This window comes from Crocodylus siamensis, chromosome 6 (assembly GCF_052110815.1).
Source record: "Crocodylus siamensis isolate JL-2025a chromosome 6, ASM5211081v1, whole genome shotgun sequence".
Taxonomy (NCBI): domain Eukaryota; kingdom Metazoa; phylum Chordata; order Crocodylia; family Crocodylidae; genus Crocodylus; species Crocodylus siamensis.
Window position 1 is genome coordinate 59448959 of NC_143400.1, and position 19494 is coordinate 59468452.

General features: G+C 38.8%; 1 protein-coding gene across 2 annotated transcripts in view; it reads right to left on the reverse strand.

Moving 5' to 3' along the window:
• Positions 1-19494, reverse strand: part of FARSB (phenylalanyl-tRNA synthetase subunit beta) — a 53012-nt gene that overhangs the window by 26753 nt on the left and 6765 nt on the right. For both annotated transcript variants that reach the window (XM_090051503.1, XM_090051504.1), the window contains exons 7-15: positions 19029-19137; positions 13620-13690; positions 12234-12295; positions 12093-12144; positions 11727-11788; positions 11049-11256; positions 10528-10608; positions 7277-7369; positions 5247-5364 (exon numbers count right to left, since the gene is read on the reverse strand). In XM_090051503.1, the coding sequence (XP_089907629.1) occupies positions 5247-5364; positions 7277-7369; positions 10528-10608; positions 11049-11256; positions 11727-11788; positions 12093-12144; positions 12234-12295; positions 13620-13690; positions 19029-19137 (856 nt within the window). The remainder of the gene's footprint in view (positions 1-5246; positions 5365-7276; positions 7370-10527; positions 10609-11048; positions 11257-11726; positions 11789-12092; positions 12145-12233; positions 12296-13619; positions 13691-19028; positions 19138-19494) is intronic.

Below are 19494 nucleotides of genomic sequence, written 5' to 3' on the forward strand. Positions count from 1 at the left end.
AGCCAATGTTGTTACCATCGTATTGGATGGTCAGCAGTCTATACAAAGAGAGCCCTTGGTCTAAATCCAAGTCCAAGTAGGCAAGTTACCACATTTCAGAAGCCATAACTGATGGTCTTTTTTGGTAGCCTCAAAAAAACAGATTGCTATGGAGAATGCACTGTATGTTCAAAAAGCCTTCTGGGCTAGGACAAAGGCATTGGCAAGGCAGAGCAGCTACCAATCACCCTGTACCTGTTCTGTGCCTACCCCTCTCTAAGGCTATTGAACCTATGATCTCATTTCCAAAATTAGGTACCTCTACTATGTGCTGACACAAAGCACTGTAACTGCATTAATGCAAAACATGAACTTCCTTTACTCTAAGTTTAGTTTTGATTAAGTTTTCACTTCAATAGAATAAATTGCTTTTTATCCTAAAGTACATCTGAAACACACATGTACTAGTCTCTCACCACATTTGTATGCCTTTCCAAGCTAAGCTACTCCACCTAACACTGCCCTTGAAAGCTATTCACACATTTTCACTAATACAAACTTGTTTTTCATTTTTGAGAGGAACAGTCTAGAAAAAGAATAAGAGCTCCTGGTCTCCTAGGATGTCTGTCCACATCTGGTGAAATTACTGAACAGCACAAGAAAGCACTAAAGATGTCTACATCCCTGCTCTCAAAAATTACCTTCTCTCTTGTGGTTCATCTCATCTATGCTTTCAGCAAGACCCTGCTTGGCTGAGCCATGGAGGATGCAGATGATAGGAAAACAGACTGCAGATGATAGGAAAACAGTTCTTCATCTCTATGCCACATACCTTTTCCTCTAGAAAAGAATCTGCTGCTAACAAAAAGACAAGGCAGGGACTGATCTCCTGCAGGGTCTTACATAACAGAACTTCAGAGTACTTCAGTGGTTTTCTTGCTGGTTGGATTTCTCTTCCCCATCTCTGTCTTTCCTCTTAAAGATGATTCAGTAAAGGGGAAAGTGTCTGTTTCTCATCTTTTTTGAGATGTGCCCATCTCATCAAGGAAATGCTGCTTACTTCTGGTCTAAAGTAGTGAAAGTGTTTCCCTGTACTGGGTATCTTTATAAATAGTCTCAGCTGCAGGCTCTCTCTCTAAGTACATCCTCTTCAGGGGCCAGGGGCCATACTTCACCTGCCTCCTGTCATCCCTTTCATTCAACAGCTACAGCTAGCCACTGGGAAATACTATAAGCTGCTATGGATTGTAGTGGCTCACTGAAATAACCCACATCTGAACTGCCTTATTAACAAATATGAAAACAGCAGTTCCCAATATGAAACGAAGTCCAAAAAATAGCACAGATCAGAGCATACCAACACATTACTGAAGATGTCAACACCCAGTGGTGAAAGGGTGTGCAGTTTGGGCACCTCTTGGGCTCTTGGTTCTGGATATCCAAATAACAGTTGTAGGTAGAAGTATATTCTTTTCTCTCCGACTCAGACTAGAGCTGGCCAGACATCTAACCATGCATCTCTGATGAAGACCAAGCAGCACTTATCTATTAATTTGTCACTTCTGGATTGGATTAGCACAACTCTCTGAACAGTAAGTCAACCCTAAATAGCTAAATCGGTACTACTGCTTGAGCAGAATGCAATATTTGCTGAACACAAGTGGTCAATGGGAGCTCCTTGCACTTGTGCTTCATTTTCTATGTAGACTTCCATTTAAATGCCACATGCATTCCAGAAGTGGCTTGTAAAACTGATTTGGAATCTCTGCCAGAAAGAATACCAGAAGTTATTAATGCCTATTCTTCAGACACTAGAATTAAGGAGCAGTTGTCTTGACAATATGGCCTAAATACTGCCAATCCACCTCTCTAACATAGCTGAGATAAACTGTGAATGTCACTGAATTGTTCTGGAATGCACTTTTTTAAACAGACTCTCTTACAGACCAAGAAGAATAATGGCAATCAGTCAGATTTTTACTTGATTATTACTCCTAAAGCCCATGACATCCTCATAGCTGTTCTGAACAAAAAGAACGAAAGGATCAAAATATTTAAAGTGACTGATAATTCTTATTTTGAACCTCATTTTACAAACCTTTATGGAGTAGCCAGATTTGCTTTCATTCATCCCTTCCAAGCTTTCTAAGTGCCATAAAACTCCGTTCTTCACAAAGTTAATGTATTACATCACAGAAAATTCATTCCCTGTACACGATATGTAAGAAGGGGGATAAGAGGGGATGGGTGGTGAGGGGAGCAAGTGGGAACCACCGTACTAGGATTTTTGTCAAACTAGGGTTGGTTGGAAATACCTCAGTTCTTTATAACTCATTTAACAGACCTCTTGTGTCATGCCATGAAACAATTCTGTTTTTAAAAGGCCTGCCAAGTATGTCAGCCTGAATTACATATGTATTTCACAGACTTCAAAGCACTGCCTAGAGATGCTGCTATAAAACAATCTGAAGGATGGGCAGCTGGCTAGGAATCTGTGAGCCAGAGAATGTAATACGAGGCAAAAACAATGGTGCATGCTGCCCTCTAGCAACCTAGAGAGGCTCTAGAAAAAGTGTTGGGGTTTAAAACAGGGCACTTGCTCCGTTTAATTCTCTCTCTCAATTAATTTCACAAAACACCATGTTTTATATACAATTAAACAAAGGCCCACAAGACAGACTGTGAAAATGCATTCAAACATGACTTTAGCTGGGTTCACTATTCCCAATACATGACCACATTCTCAACCACATTAAAAGACTATCAACTTGCAAACTTCTACAAGGCTCTTAGCCAGAGGTCACCTTCTGCCTGATGAATGAAATGAAATTTTTCAACATAGTAAGGGATGGCATAAATTCTTCAATTAGGCTACTGTGGTCACATAGGCTACACTAGTATAAAAATAGCACTAGGAATGATTTTACCAACTTAACAATATGATGAAAATACAGATGTGCACAGTCCTATGTGACTGATACTTAAATCCTTTGTATTCTTCCTCCCTTCTCCCCTCTCCCCGTTGAGAAGGAAAGTTTTTACTCAGATTTGGTTTTATTTAGTCATATGAAATCTGGCACACATTTTGCTGATTTAGTAAGTTAACTTTTATGTCTGATATGTCTGAGGATAAGTGTGTTCTGGTCACTTTAGTAAATGAGTTATGTGCAAGAAGATATTTTTATTAAAAACCAATGCGCTTATCCAGTTCCATTCATTCATACATGAATGACTACAGGATGCTACTTCAAATATTGTTAATGTCAGTGCTCTTTTGACCCATACTTTTTAAATTATTAATTGGACATTCTGCATACCAAAAATATGAAATAATAAAATTAAATTAGTCAGACTGATGACATAAGCCTTCTACAGGAAATCTCATTCCATATGTGAAAGCGGGGCAGCCCTGTATCTTCTAACATCGGTAGAATTATTGATTATTTTTCTTTTTTTTCCCCTTTCTCCCTCCCATTTGTGCATAAAGTTAAGTTTAGATTTCAGGCCTGATGGTGAGTTTGGGAAACACCCATTAAATAAAAATATTGTAAATCATAGCAAAAACAGCTTTTTGTTTATATTTTGGTAACACCTAAATTATGTTGGGTATTGTCCAAATGCAAAAGAATACAAAGTCACTGCCTCAAAAAATTTGTGTGTGATCTATAGCAGTGATTCCTGGTAAATTTCAAGTGTGCAATAGAAATAGGTTCTTTTATATAATTGTTAATCAACCCTGTGTATAAGTAAGTAAAAGATCTGAAGTTAGAACACAAGAAGTAACAGTAATCTATTTAACCAGTGACTTGCATGCAGCCGGAATAAATGTTCTCTCTACTGAAATGTAAACAGGCCAACTACTCATGAAGCATGACAAAGCTTTTTGCCATCTGTACCACATTTTGTGCATTTTGGCAGACTTGCTGCCCAGCAAGAAATGAGCTAGGACCACCAAACTGTCTGTATTTAATAAAGATTCTGCATGCTTTTCTAAATCTGATTGTTTTTCTTGGCAATTTTTTTCTTAGTAATCCACAAATTAAGTCCATCAACAGAGTAATTTACTTGCCATCTTGTTTATGCCTTGTGTAAACCTTTGTTTTGCAGACAATGAATAGCTTAAATGCGAGCACTAAAAACAGAAACCAAATAATGACACAGCAAATCCATTTCTGCTGCTGTATTAAGGTAGCAGCAACTGTAAAACAGCAAAAATTTGCCCCTGGGTGGCAATACGTCTCACTAGAACTTGCCCCAGAAAAATATATCTCCCCAGATTTCCTTTAACTGGTGGCTTGGTGGGAAAGTGTAACTGACTTGGTAACTGGATTTGAAAGGTTTTTGCTCGTTTGTTTTTGCTTAAGTTTAGATTTTTGGAATGTGCTCTTAGGGCTCAGGATATTTTTACGCATTTTCCACATGAAAATGTACTTTCTAAGGCTGGGATCATGCAATCAACTCCATGCAGACACATGCCTGCATCCAGGCAAAATGTCAATGAAGTCAATGAAATATGAACTGGTTGCTCTGTCTATTTTAAATATAATAAAATTAAGGCCGACAAAAACAGGCTTATGTCTCTCGTTAATGTTTCCCAAGATGGTAATATAGATGTTTGGGGGATGTCTAACACCAACCATTTGATGATTTTTTTTTTTTTTTTGCATGTGGACCTGCCCTGATCATCTTGAAAAGATCTGCTAGTAAACCATGGATGCAGGGAAAAATGAACACAGCACCACTACTTAGCTAGCAAAGCCCACACTTGTAAAACAAGCTTTTTTACTCTAATGAGTAATGAATGGGTCACCAAATCTCTCTCTCAGATCAATTATTCATAATTATTTTACTAAACTCCCACAAAGAAAAAACAGTGCATATTTAATGGTGGTATCCTGGGCTTCTTATATAGGTTCCTTACCTTCAGACTGTGATAGTTCAGAATTTGCCTCTCCCATATTTTCTACAGGTGGACTTCAGCATCTACTTGGATTTTTTCAAAAAGCAGTGTGTGCAGTAGGAATTAAACTACTGTTGGAACCACCTTGTGGAACCAGCTAGCACAGTACCATTGTGCTGCCTATCTCATGCAGGGTGGTCTGCTTATGGGATACAGACTAGAAGAACTAAACTGGCAGACATTTAAAAAAAAATAAAGCATTCCCAGCATCAGACTTGTTTAAAAGAGATACAAAAAAAACTTCTGGAAGAGTTAAGAAATCCTTTTTACAAAGGGAAGTAAAAAAGTGTAAACAAGCTGATCTTACCTTTGGAAGGATCTTTAACTACAATGTCAGAGATTTCAAAGAGTTTCAAAGGCAAAGGCATCTTCCTGTTAGCAGCAATGGTCTTTAGGAGGCCAGGCAGGAGGCTGGTGCGTGCCACCTGCAGGTCACATATGAAATTGTACATTTGAAACAACCTGTTGAGATGATTTTCCAGTTTTACTTATTTGGAACAAGAGCTTTAAAAATAGATGAAATACCGAGTAATTTCAGCTGTCTGTTTTTAACTTTAGAATGATTAAATCTGAAAATGTAGATACACTATGCATCTACGGCACACTGCCAAGACTCACAAAAGGGCCTCATGAATATGTAGAAGTGGGGAAAACAAGGCACAGAATGGGTAAATAGTTTATCTGATTTTGTACTAATATCCAAAGAGCAAGAAACAAAAGCCTAATTCTTCCAATTCTGGGTCCTCTGCTCTTAGTACTAGATAACATGCTTCCTAGTACAGAGACTTCTAATTTCTCTGAGGAACTAAAATATACATTTCTTATCTGAAGGGACATGAATCATCAATTTCCTTTTCATAGCACATGCTATCACGTCAGAGACCCAGTGAATTTCTAACCAACAGAAGAAGGGGTGTTAGCTTATCTACATTACTTCTTATTTTGTCAGAAGTGTGGGCTCAAGGGATTATTATTGTTCCAGAATAGAACCTCCCTGATGGCAGGAATTAATCAGTTCTTTTGCTACAGAAGTAGTGGATACTCAGTAGCCAACTGAAGGTGGTTTTCACCTGCAAGGTAGCTGAAAACCAACATTAAAAAATATCAAGACTGTAAATTTTTGTCCAAAGTAAATGACAAGTGGTATAAAAGCAACAGCAAAGAGGCTAGATAAGGCAGCAGCCAAATGCACAGAGAAATAAAAATGTGTGTAAAGTTTAGGTTTAGGGTAGCGGGGGAATAAAAATAAAACCAGTTATTTTCTCTAAAGACACTCCCTGTTCATACAAGAGGCAAATATTACAGGAGAAAAATAGTCATTTGGGTGCTTTCTGGTACCTGTCATCATCATAGTGGTACTTAAGTTCTATCATTATAATATGTTTAAGATTATGCTCAGATTGCAGTGAAGGGCATCCTGCGCTACTTAAGATGTATGCATGAGGAACCAGACGTGTTAATTGTACTGGTGGCTTTTTTAGGGGAGGAGCCCCCTCCCCCCCCCCCAATATCAACACATAGATTTGTGTTCTGCATTCAAATGCAGCCTTAAACTCAAAAAGGGTCCTGACTTTTCAAGCTGGCTCAGTCCAATTTCATATAACTTAACGTATGAGAACTCTCAGTTATTGGCTCTGCTTTACAACAGCAGATGCAAAGTTGTTATCATGTACCCAGCCATAGCTATTTATTATGCATTGATTATTTAGTATTTGTGGCTAGTTTGCTGTTCTTCCATACCTGAATTTGGAGTCCCTCTTCCTTCCAGAATTACATCAGTGCTTTGTACTATTATATTTTCAGCGGAATTGTCAAAACAGAACACAGAGACCACTACTGTTTACAACCACCTCAGTTTGATAGATGAAAGTGGCCCAAATACAACCCCCTGGATGACTGGGGGGAAGCAAAGTAACGTACTGAGACTTAGGAAGAAAGTATCGGGGGGGAAAAAATACAAAAAAAACAAAGAGAGAGCAAGAGAGAGAACAGGGATAGTAAATCCCTAGAAGATTTAAAAAACAAGTCAAATTACAAATCATTAATAAACTAAGATAAGGCTTTATTTATTTATTTAGCCTTTTGTAATAATGATGTACTTTTCCATTACTTAGCTTGGACAATGAAAATAAATTAATCATTTATGCTGTTGTTTAGAGGTCCCATGATTTCTAGCCAGCATCACTATCATTCAGGGGGGTGTTTGCTTTAAAAAAAACAAAAAACCCCCAAAACTTTTCCAGTGGAATACCTAAAACACAGAAACACTGAAGCTTAGATTTAAGTTTAAAGGGAGCTTATAAGAATTACAACTGACATTGAACTATGGTACTTTACCTGAAATTCTGCTGTCTTGGGATTAGCTATGTGCACTGCTTTTGTTGCAGAGATATCCATACCAAGTTTATCAGCAATATCTTCTTGGGAGCACTAAGGAGATGAGAGGGAAAAACAGAAGCATCAAATAGTTAAAATATGCAGTGAAGCAATGATGAACTTTGTTATCAAGAATAAGCAAAGATCAGTAATAGCTCTGGAGCTCAATAACATGGCTCAGCTACTTGTGAAAATAAATAACAGAGTAAAGATTATCATCTCATCTTTAAACCTAGGTGGACAGGTTTATTTTTGAGGGTGTTAAGTAATGGTACATTGAGACTGCTCACAGAGAAGGCAAAGTTCACTGTGATTGTCTGCATGGTAACATTCTTTTGGGCCTAAATTAGGGTTACACAGTTTAAATCTCAACAGGTAAGGATCCATACATGCTCAGGGTATTTTTTTTTTAAAAGCTGATTACCAAAATAGTGAGTGTGACCTATTAAGTTCACATGCCATCTGTGCACAAGGTGACAGACTACAGTTAAGACCTACAGCAGGATTTCCAGCATGTATAGCTTTATTAATGCAACAAGAAACTGATAGAAGAGAAAGCATGCAATTGAGGCTTTGCTTGTATCCCACAGCCCTCCAGAACTGTTCCCTTTGTGTTAACAACATTCTGAAAGGCATGTTGATCTACCAAATGCGAGTAAAATGACCAGATACCATCTGAAATGTGGGGTTTTGAATGCAAAACACTTAGCAGGGAACAACTGTATTCAAGCATTTTCAGATGTGAAGCTAAAACCCTGGTATCTATCTATGATGCGACTGAATACATGTTAGCTAAATCAGAGATCCTTGTACAGAAAAATGATATCCTGTAGAGGTGATAATCTTGGGTTCAAACCAAAGAATGGATTGGATGTGAGAATGGATAATGGACAGTTTCTATCCAAAACATAACACAGGACTTCAGAATACCGAGGTAGCAGTAATAGTGAAATTATAGGCATGTTTCACATCTGTGTTTTATAACCTGGTAGTGACATGACACAGCTGAGATGCCATAATGCCACAGCAGAAGTACAGATGTCAACATGCACAACATGATATATGTGCCTAAATGTGATCTGAATAAGTTCTGTACCTCTGTGAAAAGTCCACACTATTGTAGTTATTAAACATAGTCTTGCATTTCTTTAAAGTTCATATTGCTGGGATGCAACACATTCAGCATTTTAAAGTATTTCAAACACTGAAAAAAATATTGTAAAAGCTCTGAATACAGTCTCTAGATATATACAGTGTGCGGCCTTTATTATACTGTCACAAAGAGTCCTGTATCTTTTGGCCCATACTGTTTTGTGTAAAGCCACTGTTAGCCATTATCCTTGACAACCCAGTGAAATTATGGACTACTTAGGTGTGTCCCATAGTGAAAGAATTGATTTAGCATCTGAACATCCCCTACCCCCAAAAATCTGGGGGCAAAGAAATTTTGAATCCAATTTGACTACTTTAGATTATCTACTGGAAACATGTTCCCAAGAGTAAAATTTTCAAGAGCAAGTAACTGTCTTTGGAGCATAATCCTACTGAAAGTCAATGTTCTCAGTCATTCAAATTCTTTTTAAAATGTTATCCAAATATTAGTCATGAATCAGATAAAAGACACTGTAAAAAACACTGAGTGTACTTTCAGGTAAATAAATTTTAAGGCAAAATACTTGGTTCTGAAACAAGAACAAGACAGTTCAATGGGAAAACGTATCTTCCAGCCCCAGGTAGAGAATTAACTACTGAACATGCTCTACGAGTTTTTGAAAATCTTTCTACAGCTAGATCTGTTCAAACTTACAGGCAGGGTCTGGTAACAGCTCTGTGCCTGGGGCCTGCCTTAGTATTCACTTTGACTACTTTTACCCTAAAGAGCTCCATACTAAAACCTGCTCTTAAATCTCTGTTAAAGAGTTGCTCTGCAAGGAAAATATCAGATTTGTTTAACTAAATATGGTCACTTATTAATATTAAAAAGAAAAACAGTTATTAGCCTGTACAATCCACTGTCTGCACAATTTCAGTTTTCAAAACTACACTGGCTGCTGCTACGGACACTACTTCAGTAAGCAGCACATGCTCCTGCAGAGAACCAATTCCTGACAAGGGCCTATGGATAGGGACCACCAATATTGTGATTTTTCAGATTTTGCAAAACCAGGCAATGCCCATAATATCCATGAGGTAAGGGTGGATGAGGGACTTCCTGAAAAGAAAATGCTAACTTCCCAGAGGAAGCAACTGGTCTTCAGGGTGCTGCAGCAGCCCACTGAGGCAGGAAAGTGGGGGGGTCTACCAGTTCAGAGGGCTGTCAGCACCCCCATCCTGACTGACTGCGAGGGCCAATTGGTGGTGAAGGGTAGGGCCACATGACAGGCCAATCAGCAGCGAGGGGCAGGGCCATCAGGGCCTCTCTCCCAGCAGCGTGGGGTGCTCTGCTGCATTTGGCCCTTGAAATGACTGCCAAGCTCTGCATTCTGCCTGCAAAGTTGGGAGGCAGCTACTCCAAATTTGGTAGGTCCCTACCTATGGACACTACAGCATTATATTTTATTAATAACTACAGTGGTTTGCACCCGTGAAGAGCTGGAGTAAGACTTAAGTGGACATGAAAGTACAATTAACACACATTTCATACCGTTTACAAGATTTATTAGAAACATTCTTTTGCTGAGTCTTGCTTATCACCTTTACAACTAATGCAAATACTTGGGGGCAAGTTACAGCACCCAAGAATAGATTCAGCATGGAAAGGCTGTCACCTCTGAACAACAATGGTGCCTATTGGGTATCATAAAAAAGTATGTTCTCTTTTCCAGATTATTAAACATACCCAAGGACACATCTGGTGTGTTAATAATCCTGGCAGCCTTCAGAAACAGACTTGCTGTCTTCTAACTTAGTACTATCAATGTCAAGTTAAATTAAAAACAGTATTCCAGCATCCATTTTCACTTCAGTACTTAAAACTAAATGTCAAATTAACAATCAGCTATTCTGTTCATCCAACAGCATGATCTCACACAAAACTATATTGTAATACCAAAACTTTAGCAAAAAGGGACCTGACAAAGTAATATTGTATAACATTGCTACATTTATACAGTTCAGAACTATGAGACTACTGTCTGCAGATTTGGTTCTATTAATGTTTCGATATACAATTAAAAACAAACAAACCAAAAAAGTCAGCTAATATAATATACCAGGGCAAAAGTGAGTGCTTCAGTAAATCCAGCAGCTGCCAAGTCTTGTCTCAGAAGTTCCGTGAGCTTATTGAGAGGAAACTAAAAACAAAACAACAACAAAAATTTTCATTTCTCTTCTGAAATGTTTTTAAGCTTTTCCTGGGAGATTCTGCCTGTTCCATTAAAGTAGATGTTGCTAGGGAAGTAACTAGCCTTGCATTTTTCAAAAAATAGTTTTAAAAAACCCTATCAACCAGCTGCCTCAGAGCTTGATTGAGGAAATGAAACTCCCAATTGGAGATTCAATACTGGCTCCATGCTTAACCCCTGTCTTTTTTCAAGCACCAGCAACCACTGGTCTTGGACATACTCAAATCAGTCAGGCATCTGTTTTGTATCCTATCCATGGTAAATGCCTCTCAAGGCAGAGCATGTCAAAATATTGCTTAATTCTTAGGTTCTGTTTTTTTCCAAAGCCCTTCTGGCATACACTTCTCATTTACTGACAATAGAGTGTTTATTTAAAGGAGCAATCTTACTTGATTAGCTATGGTGTACGTTTTCGGGATAGTCATCTGAATGTTGTTATAACCATAAGCTATTGCTGCATCTTCTATGATATCACATGCATGGATAATGTCTGCTCTCGTAGGAGGGATTTCAATCTCTATATTGTTCCCATTCCCTGTAACATGTGACTTCAAACACATCCTGGTCAGCAGCTTTGCAAGTTTTGATGGAGTTTCACTAAAACAAGACAACAGAATAGTGTTTTGAGCTTATTTTACATCTTATTTTGCAATAGGATTCCACCTTTTTTGTATAGTCTCTTCCATCAGAAAGAATACAGTAGCACTTTATGGACTATGAGAGTATTTGCCTTCTATCAGTATTCCTCTGGGGTGAACCATGACAGCCATCCTCTTTCAGCATCACTACAAAATAATTAGAGGGAAACTAAAGAATTATTCACTTAGCTGAAATTACAGGGGAAATCTTTAGGTAGTCAATCTAATTACCCAGGTTAACATTCCAGTTTTCAATATGTTCTTTAAAGAAAAAAAAAGCTGGGGAGGGTAAAAAAAAAAAAAAACCAAAAAGAAAAACCACCAACTGAACTCAGTGCAGCTAGTCTGAAAGCAGCATAGTAACTGTGCTTCCTCAGAGCTCATGACTTCCCATCAAATATTATATTGGTGTGTATTTGCAAAACATACCTGATTCCTATTTTCTTGTTAATTAAATCTGGTTTCACCTTTTCTTTTCGGTAAGCCAATTCCTACAAAGAAGAAAAAGAAAACTTTACACAATATATCAGAAACTTATCATTCCTGCCTACTAGAATCTAGTATTAACATCTTTCTAATCCGACTTCTAATTAGGACACCAAACTGATCAGAGAAAAGAAATCTGTAATACAGGGTTAGATTTACTATTTTAAGGTAGCCACAATAATCTTTATGTAACAGGACTCACCTTATCCTAGTATACAATCAGACAATAAGAGCTATCTATGCCCCTCACTCTTACCAAATTCTCATGTACAGAAATCACTCCCCCCACATCACGTCTGTAATACTTACTGGATAGATGCAGGTTTTTCCATAAGGATAAATTACTTCTGTGGCCTCCACACTGGTAGGGAAGAGAAAATCAAGTGTTTAAAGTATGTCAGATGACCAACAAATAATATCACATTTATGAAGAGAGTCAGTACTACTCACCTGAATTGCTTCTCACAATATTCACTAAACATTGTTACTAGGATATCAAGGACAATTTTTGCCTACCCAAGAAACAGAAAGAGAAAAGTGAGCACATTTAAATATAAATGCCAGGTCCCATAGATTTTAAATATATGTGAAGAACAGAGAGAAAATATTTAACCTCAATCAGTGCTAATGCTATTTTGATTATTCCTTTAACTATCCCTCCCCCCAGCCCAAGGAATTCAAGGATAAAAAGATATCTTTAAAACTGACAAATCACATTCAACTAAAAAACCAAAAAACTCTTGCTTCTGCAACAAAGACGTCTGTGTAAAAACTGTAGCTTTCAATGGCCTGGGAGAAGATGGAGTTTTTCCTAAACAGATCACCTAGATATTCTACCAAATGGAACTGGGTCATGTAACGCCTTTAAGTGAGTCAAAATTTAAAGTGCCGTTTAAGTAAGTCAGAATTTGTGTGCTCTGGGACTGGAAAAAATCTCTATAAAAACACATGCTAAGATCAGCCTAATGATAAAAATCTTATTTTCTTTTCTTAAAATCTTGAAAATTTCAAGTTGACAGGATCACAGATGATGCTTATAAAATACAAATCAGTATCAGAAAGCCCCAGTCTAGATATTTTTATTTTCTAAGTGCTGAACAACCATCATTTTTGTGATAAATCTTATAGATAAAAAAAAAACAAAATACATGCATTTATCAGCTACCTGGAAGCATTCCCCCCAATATGTTAATCTGCATTTTTACATGGAGACATATTTAGAATTTTTCTCTTTGTGACAATACATCTACAGAAGTGTAAACATGAGCACTGGAAAACTTCATACTTAGCTGCCTAATTGAAGTTTCACTTAGAAAATTTGTGTGGCGACAAGTGGCTTTGTGAGGGCATGATACTGCAGGTGTATTTATGCTTGAAAACTTGCCCTCTAGTGCTAACACTTTCCCTAAGCAAGATGTGGTAAAATTAATCCAAAGAAATTGTGCACCCTATTATACAGTAAAGTATGAGGGAATATTATGCTTTACCAAAACAAATAATCTTAATACATGTTACATTTTTAGAGCTCTTTACCTTTAGAAAAATATTTTTAAAAATATTTTTAGTATTTTATCTGAATTATTTTCTTGTTCAAACTGAACATTCAATATCAAGACATGGCCAAAGTATCTCCTCCTGACAAAATAAAATTAGAAATATTTGGAAAATTCTAAGGGGGGGGGTGTAAAAAATAAGCCTGAAAAAAAACCTGTTTTAACATAAAATGCTGATTTTGTTGGTATGACAATGACCATATTTGTTGGTTTGACAACGATCATATTACTTAGAAAGCCAACTACATATATAGCATATAGAATAAAACAAAACTTAATTTACCTTTGTAATATCAGTGGCTGTGCATTCAATAAATACATTTCTGGTATTTACGTTTATTTTTGAGTGGTCTCCTATAATAAATAGGAATAAAAAAAATGTGTTGAAAATGCTTGCTCAACTCTTGGAACGATCGAGAACAGATCCTACTCATGGTCCGACATTTATGTACCATTGTCTCCCACAGTCCAAAAATTAATTTTTGCTGCTGTTTCAACCACCCTTAATTTTAAATTAGGCTCTCCACTTGTAAATTTATGGCACGACTTACACGAGAGACCAGGCTTTTGAGTGAACCCATTAAATGCATCTTTGGGAGGTTGCACAGATCTACAAGTGTTATCAGCCTCAAGTTGAGACAGGCAGAAGAACCAAACAAAGCCCATCTGCTGGTTACAAAGCCGTACTGCAGTCACAGTGAGTGTGCTTTTTTTTTTCCTCCAGCAAGTGCCAAGGTATTAATTGTGACTGATCGAGTTTGGGAGATTAGGGAAGAGACTTTTTTTTTAATTCTTCAGTTCTTTTAATCAAGGAGAAGCATTCCAGCTGAGGCCTAGTAGGCAGCATAGTTGGATGCAGAGGGTCTTCCCATCTTTTATTTTAATGGGAATAGCAAAAAATCCAACATTTAAATGGAGACTCGAGTCAATAACACCCTAATCACTCTCTAGACCAGGTGTCAGCAATCCCTGGCACATGTGACAGAACACAGCACATGAAGACATTTTGTTTGGCATGCACACCCTGGGATGGGAGGCAGAGGAGCTACGAAAGGCCCAATCCTTGTGGCAGCACAGTCCTAGCCCCCTTCTCGCTGGCTGCCCCAACATGTGCATGCACCTGCTGCTGCCAACAAGCCAGGAGGATGGGGGTCTGAGGACCCCAGTGCAGCTGCTTGCAGCCTTGCTGCCACAAGCAGCCCAGGTTCCATGATCAGCAGCAGGGCTCAAACTGGCTGCAGCAGTCAGCTGGGAGGCCGCAAGCAGCTGCACCAGGGTCCACAGAGCCCCAACTCGGCTTGTTGCCAGCGGTAGGTGCATGTGTGCCTCAGGGCAGATGGTGGGGAAGGGGGTCAAGGCTGAGCTGCCACAACAAGAATTGGGCCCCTCGCTGTTTCCCTGCCATCCACCCATGGCATGCCAACATCTTACAAGTCAAGGTTGGGGGTGGGGGAGGGGTGTTTGCATCCTTCCCAAAAATGTTGCTGACCCCTGGTCTTGAATACTCCTCAAAACACACTTATTAGGAAAAATTCAGTGACTACAATCTCCACCTCAAACTGCCTTGTGGACAAAGGAGAAGCCCAGAGGCAGGGGTACAAACACAGACATAAGTGACTCCAGTTCAATTCTTAGCTTCATTAAAGACATCCTGTGTGACCCTGGACAAGTCACCAAATTGCTCTGGGCCCCAGGTCCCCCATCTGTAACGTAAACTTCTCTCCTTCACATTTGGCAGGAGAGAAGATACCATATTTATCCAAATCCAAGATGACCCTGAATTCAAGACACCCCCCCGCCAATAATTAGATTCTATACAAGGAAAAAATGATCAATTTGTTATAATTTTCCATGTAAGGAATCTAATTAGGAGGGTCATCTTCAATTCATTCCTATTACTTCAGCAAGGAAAACAGTGGTAGGAAGTCAGGTGATGAAAGAGTCAGTGAGGGACAACTAGTAGGAGGGCAGGCTATCCCTGCCCTTCCCTCCCCCCACCCCAATTATCCCCTTTTATGCCTGCCCACCCCCCCACAGCCTCAGCGCCCACCCCCTTCACTCATCTCCCCCACCACACCCTCCAAGAACCTGTTCCCTACTACCCCTTAGCCTTGTTCCAGCATCAGCAAGTTCTGTTCCTGTTGCAACATAGAGCACAGCTCCAGCCTGGCCCCATAGTAGTTGTGTGTAGCTAGCACTGCTGCTATAGGGTTAAGCTGGGGCCATGCTCTGTGCCCCAGGCTGGAACAAGGGTGGAGCCTGCCTGTGCCAGAGCAAGGGAGAGCAGGGGGAGGGGTGTGGAGGGGGGAGACACGGAAGGCGGAGTAGGGAGCCTGAGGCAACAGGCAGCTGCTGCAGCTTCAACCCTGACCTTGTACCTGATTCCAAGATGAGGAGTTTCACCTCCCCATGTTAAATAGGGGGAGGGGATTTAGTCTTGGAATCAAGTAAATACAGTAAGTTAGGGACTGTGAAGTGTTGGATAATAAGGGCTGCACAAAATAGAGTAACAGAAAGACAAAACAGAATTCTACAGAAGCAGGTCTGAAAGGGAGTGCAGGAGACCATCTAATCCATCTCTCCAACCCCAAGGCAGGTTCAACTCTACTGAAAGCATTCCTGACAGATATTAATCTAACCTGTTCTTTAAAAGTTCCCATGACAGAGCTTCCATAACCCTCCTAAGTAATCTTTTTCCCGTGTTTGGCTACCCTTACAATTAGAATTTTTTCTTATTCCTAACCTGTATCTTTTTGTTGCACCTCACACCTATTATTTCTTGGCCTGTCCCTGACAGACACAGAGTACAATTTATAATCTTTGCAGTAACTTTTTACATATTTGAAGATTTATGATACCCCTTTACTCTTCTCTTAGCTAAACAACACTCAGTTCTTTCAATCCTTCTTTATAAATCATGTTTTCCAGATCTATTGTTTTTGGCTCTCTCCTATTGCTTCATAACTTTCTTGAAGTGTGCATCCCAGAACAGAACACAACATACAAGATGAGGCCATAGCAGTGCTAAACAGAGTGGAGTATTTACCTGTCTTACCTAACACTCCTGTATATATAATCATCTCCTATTCTGTTTGCAATCTACTATAAATCTTTTGTCCTTTCTCTATTGCCCAATCAATCATTTCCCAATTTGATTTTATGCAGCTGATTATCCCTACGTGCAGTACTTGGCACATGGTCATTGCTGAATTTCATTCCACTTATTTCAGACTATTTCTCCAATTTGTCAAGACCAGTTTGCGTTTGAATCCTGTCCTCCAAGCTACCTGCAACTCCTGCTTAGTGTTGACGGCAATTTTAATAAGTACACATTTTGTTCCATCCTCCAAGCCATTACTGAAACCACTGAATTGCATCAGACTGAGGACCACTGGAATCTCACTTAACATCCTTTCAGTACAACAGCAAGCCACTGATAACTATCTGAGTTTGACTTTCCAATCAGCTGCACACTCCAATTACAGAAACTTCTTCTAAATTGGTGGTTCTCAGCCTGTTAGATGAGATATCCCTCTATAACATTTCTGAATTTAGAGGAACCACACTAAAAAGGAAAAATAGTTTATTACAATGCATTAAAAAACCCAACAACAACATAACTGGAAACATGGTTTTTCAACTAGAAAAAAACTGAATGAAGAATCATAATATAATAATCAATGCAACACCTGAGCCTGGTGGTGCCCCATTGAGAATTACTGCTCTGGAAAGATACTATTATGGCTCCTGTTACTGTGAGGTCTGAACAGCCCAAATCTTTAATGTATTCAACCCTGGAAATGAACAGTAGTATTATGAGGCACAGAGACTAAGGATCAGATTCCATTTTATTCAAATGGTGTCTAAATGGCACTAAGGAGTTTGAGTCTAGAAATTTATTTTTTTAAATTCAAAATGGGATTCCTTCTAGGAACAAAAACTTTGGGCAAGACCTCACATACTGCAAGGTTCATAATAAAACCACAAGCTTCCCTAGCTTGGTGGGAACTTTCAACATATTGCCTAATGAGGGAGGAGAGGGAGAGCAGGGAGAAAAATAAAAGTGATGGGGCAGCCCTGAAAAAAAAACCAAAACAAAACAGGGACAGGGGTGGTTTCCCCTGCACAAAGGAGATGCCATTGCAGGGAAGCTAAGTCCCTGCTGTGGGAAGCTTTTGGCAGCACGATGCAGCTTCATGCTGTGCAGCATGGCCCCAGTCACAAGCCCGCAAATGGGTTTCCTTTTTAAGAAAGTACTATCACTATCATGTAGTGTGAGCAATGATTGGGACAGTGCATTTGATACTGAACCCTGAAAGCTCTAGAAAACTACTGTCTCAAAGTTGCATGTGGTCACAATGTGAACATCTTGTTACTATGAAGAAATAAAATGGAGAGCTATATATCTTGTGTTCCCTTCCCCGGTTTGCCCCTGTTATGTCCCTCTGTACACTGAATACGTGTTACTCTGGAAGAGTTCAAGAAAATATAACCTCTAGTTGCAGTGTTCTTGGGATACTCCAAAATGGCCTTTCGGATAGTCACATTTCAAGAATTGTAAAAAATATTAACTTAAACCTGGAAGCTTCTGTCAAATACCCCATTTAAAAATATATATATAACCAAGTAAAATATTTTGCTCAGTCTTTTGAATAGTTAAGACATGAACAGCATGGTATGTTCACAACTAGAATAATCTGAAGCTGAAACAAAGCTAACCAAGACTAGTCATAGACTGTGGCTGACATCACCTTCCAGTTAGGAACAGTTGTCATATGTTGGGGCAGATAAGAAAAACATGCACTACCTGTCAAGGTCCAGGTCAGATGTTTATTATTTGTGAGGATGACAGACAAGTACCCAATGTGAGAATGCCATTGTCAATCATATCAGTCATCACAAGCAGAACAGAGTGGTATTCCAACTGCTGTCTTAGCCAAACTTTTTATTGCAGCTATATTGCAACTGCTTTATTGTAGGAAATATTCTCACCATGTTATTGATGAGGTTCGACAGTCATGAGGAACAGTTCTCAAAAAATCATTCATGAATTCCTTTTATATTCAGGAGTAACTCATGGCTAGGAGTTCCAACAAATATTCTAGGGTTAGTTTTTTTGTTGCTGTTGCATCAAACACTTCCTGGACTCGTATTTTATATAATAGCAAATGGGCTCACTGATCAATTTACACTGCTGATAAATATGATGGTTTTGTGTTTCAACAAACAGACTAGCATTTGCTATTATCTGAAACACATGAAATACAGATTCAAATGGTTACTGATTTACCATGAACGACATTCCTATTCAGCCAAATGTCTGATGAAATGTGTGTGCCTGGTTCAACATAAAGAAATGAAATGCCTTATCTAAGAACTATTCCTATCACAGAACTTTCAGGAGCAAATGTCATGGATGCCAGGTATTTAGATTTCTTTGGCAAGAAACTATACGTATGGAATTTGTGCTAGGTATCCCCAGCACTGTTGGTTTTGTAAAGCAGCATCCAGCAGCCCAAGAGAACAAGAGGTTTTGCAGCACTGTGGTAGAATGAACAAAAGGAGAAGATTAAATTAAATAATAGTACCATTTTAAGAAAAATACACATACAATTGTGAAGTATTTATGCTGGTTACCCCATCAGAAAAAAAAAGCAGCAATGACAAAACAAAAAGCCACGTGTAATCTTACCATTGATGACTGGTGGCATGGAAAGAACAATGCCATTACTGTCGTAAATGACTGGATAAATTGGTTTGTTTTCAATTATGTGTAAATACTGCTTAAGGTGGCTGTCAGTCTGGAGAAATAAACACAAGTAGAACTTTACATTACTCGATCATTAATTCTCCTTCTGTGATATAAGCCTTTAGCTGTGACATTAACAGGAGTCTTTGCTGGAGTGAAGGATTAGGACCCTAGCTACCTGCTATGCTAGGATTAGTTCTTACAGAAAACAAGGAAGCCAAAAAGCCTTTTTTCCCTCCTCCTCCTTTTTTACCTCCTCTTCATATAAAAGATAAAACTAGTTTAAAGATATCAGTTAAATTAAAATGACAGTCAGCAGAATCACAGCCACACAAGCTCACCCAAACTAAATGTAGCAATTGCTCATCATACAGTAACTTTCAGTTTAGTCCTTATCTAGGGTACTAAA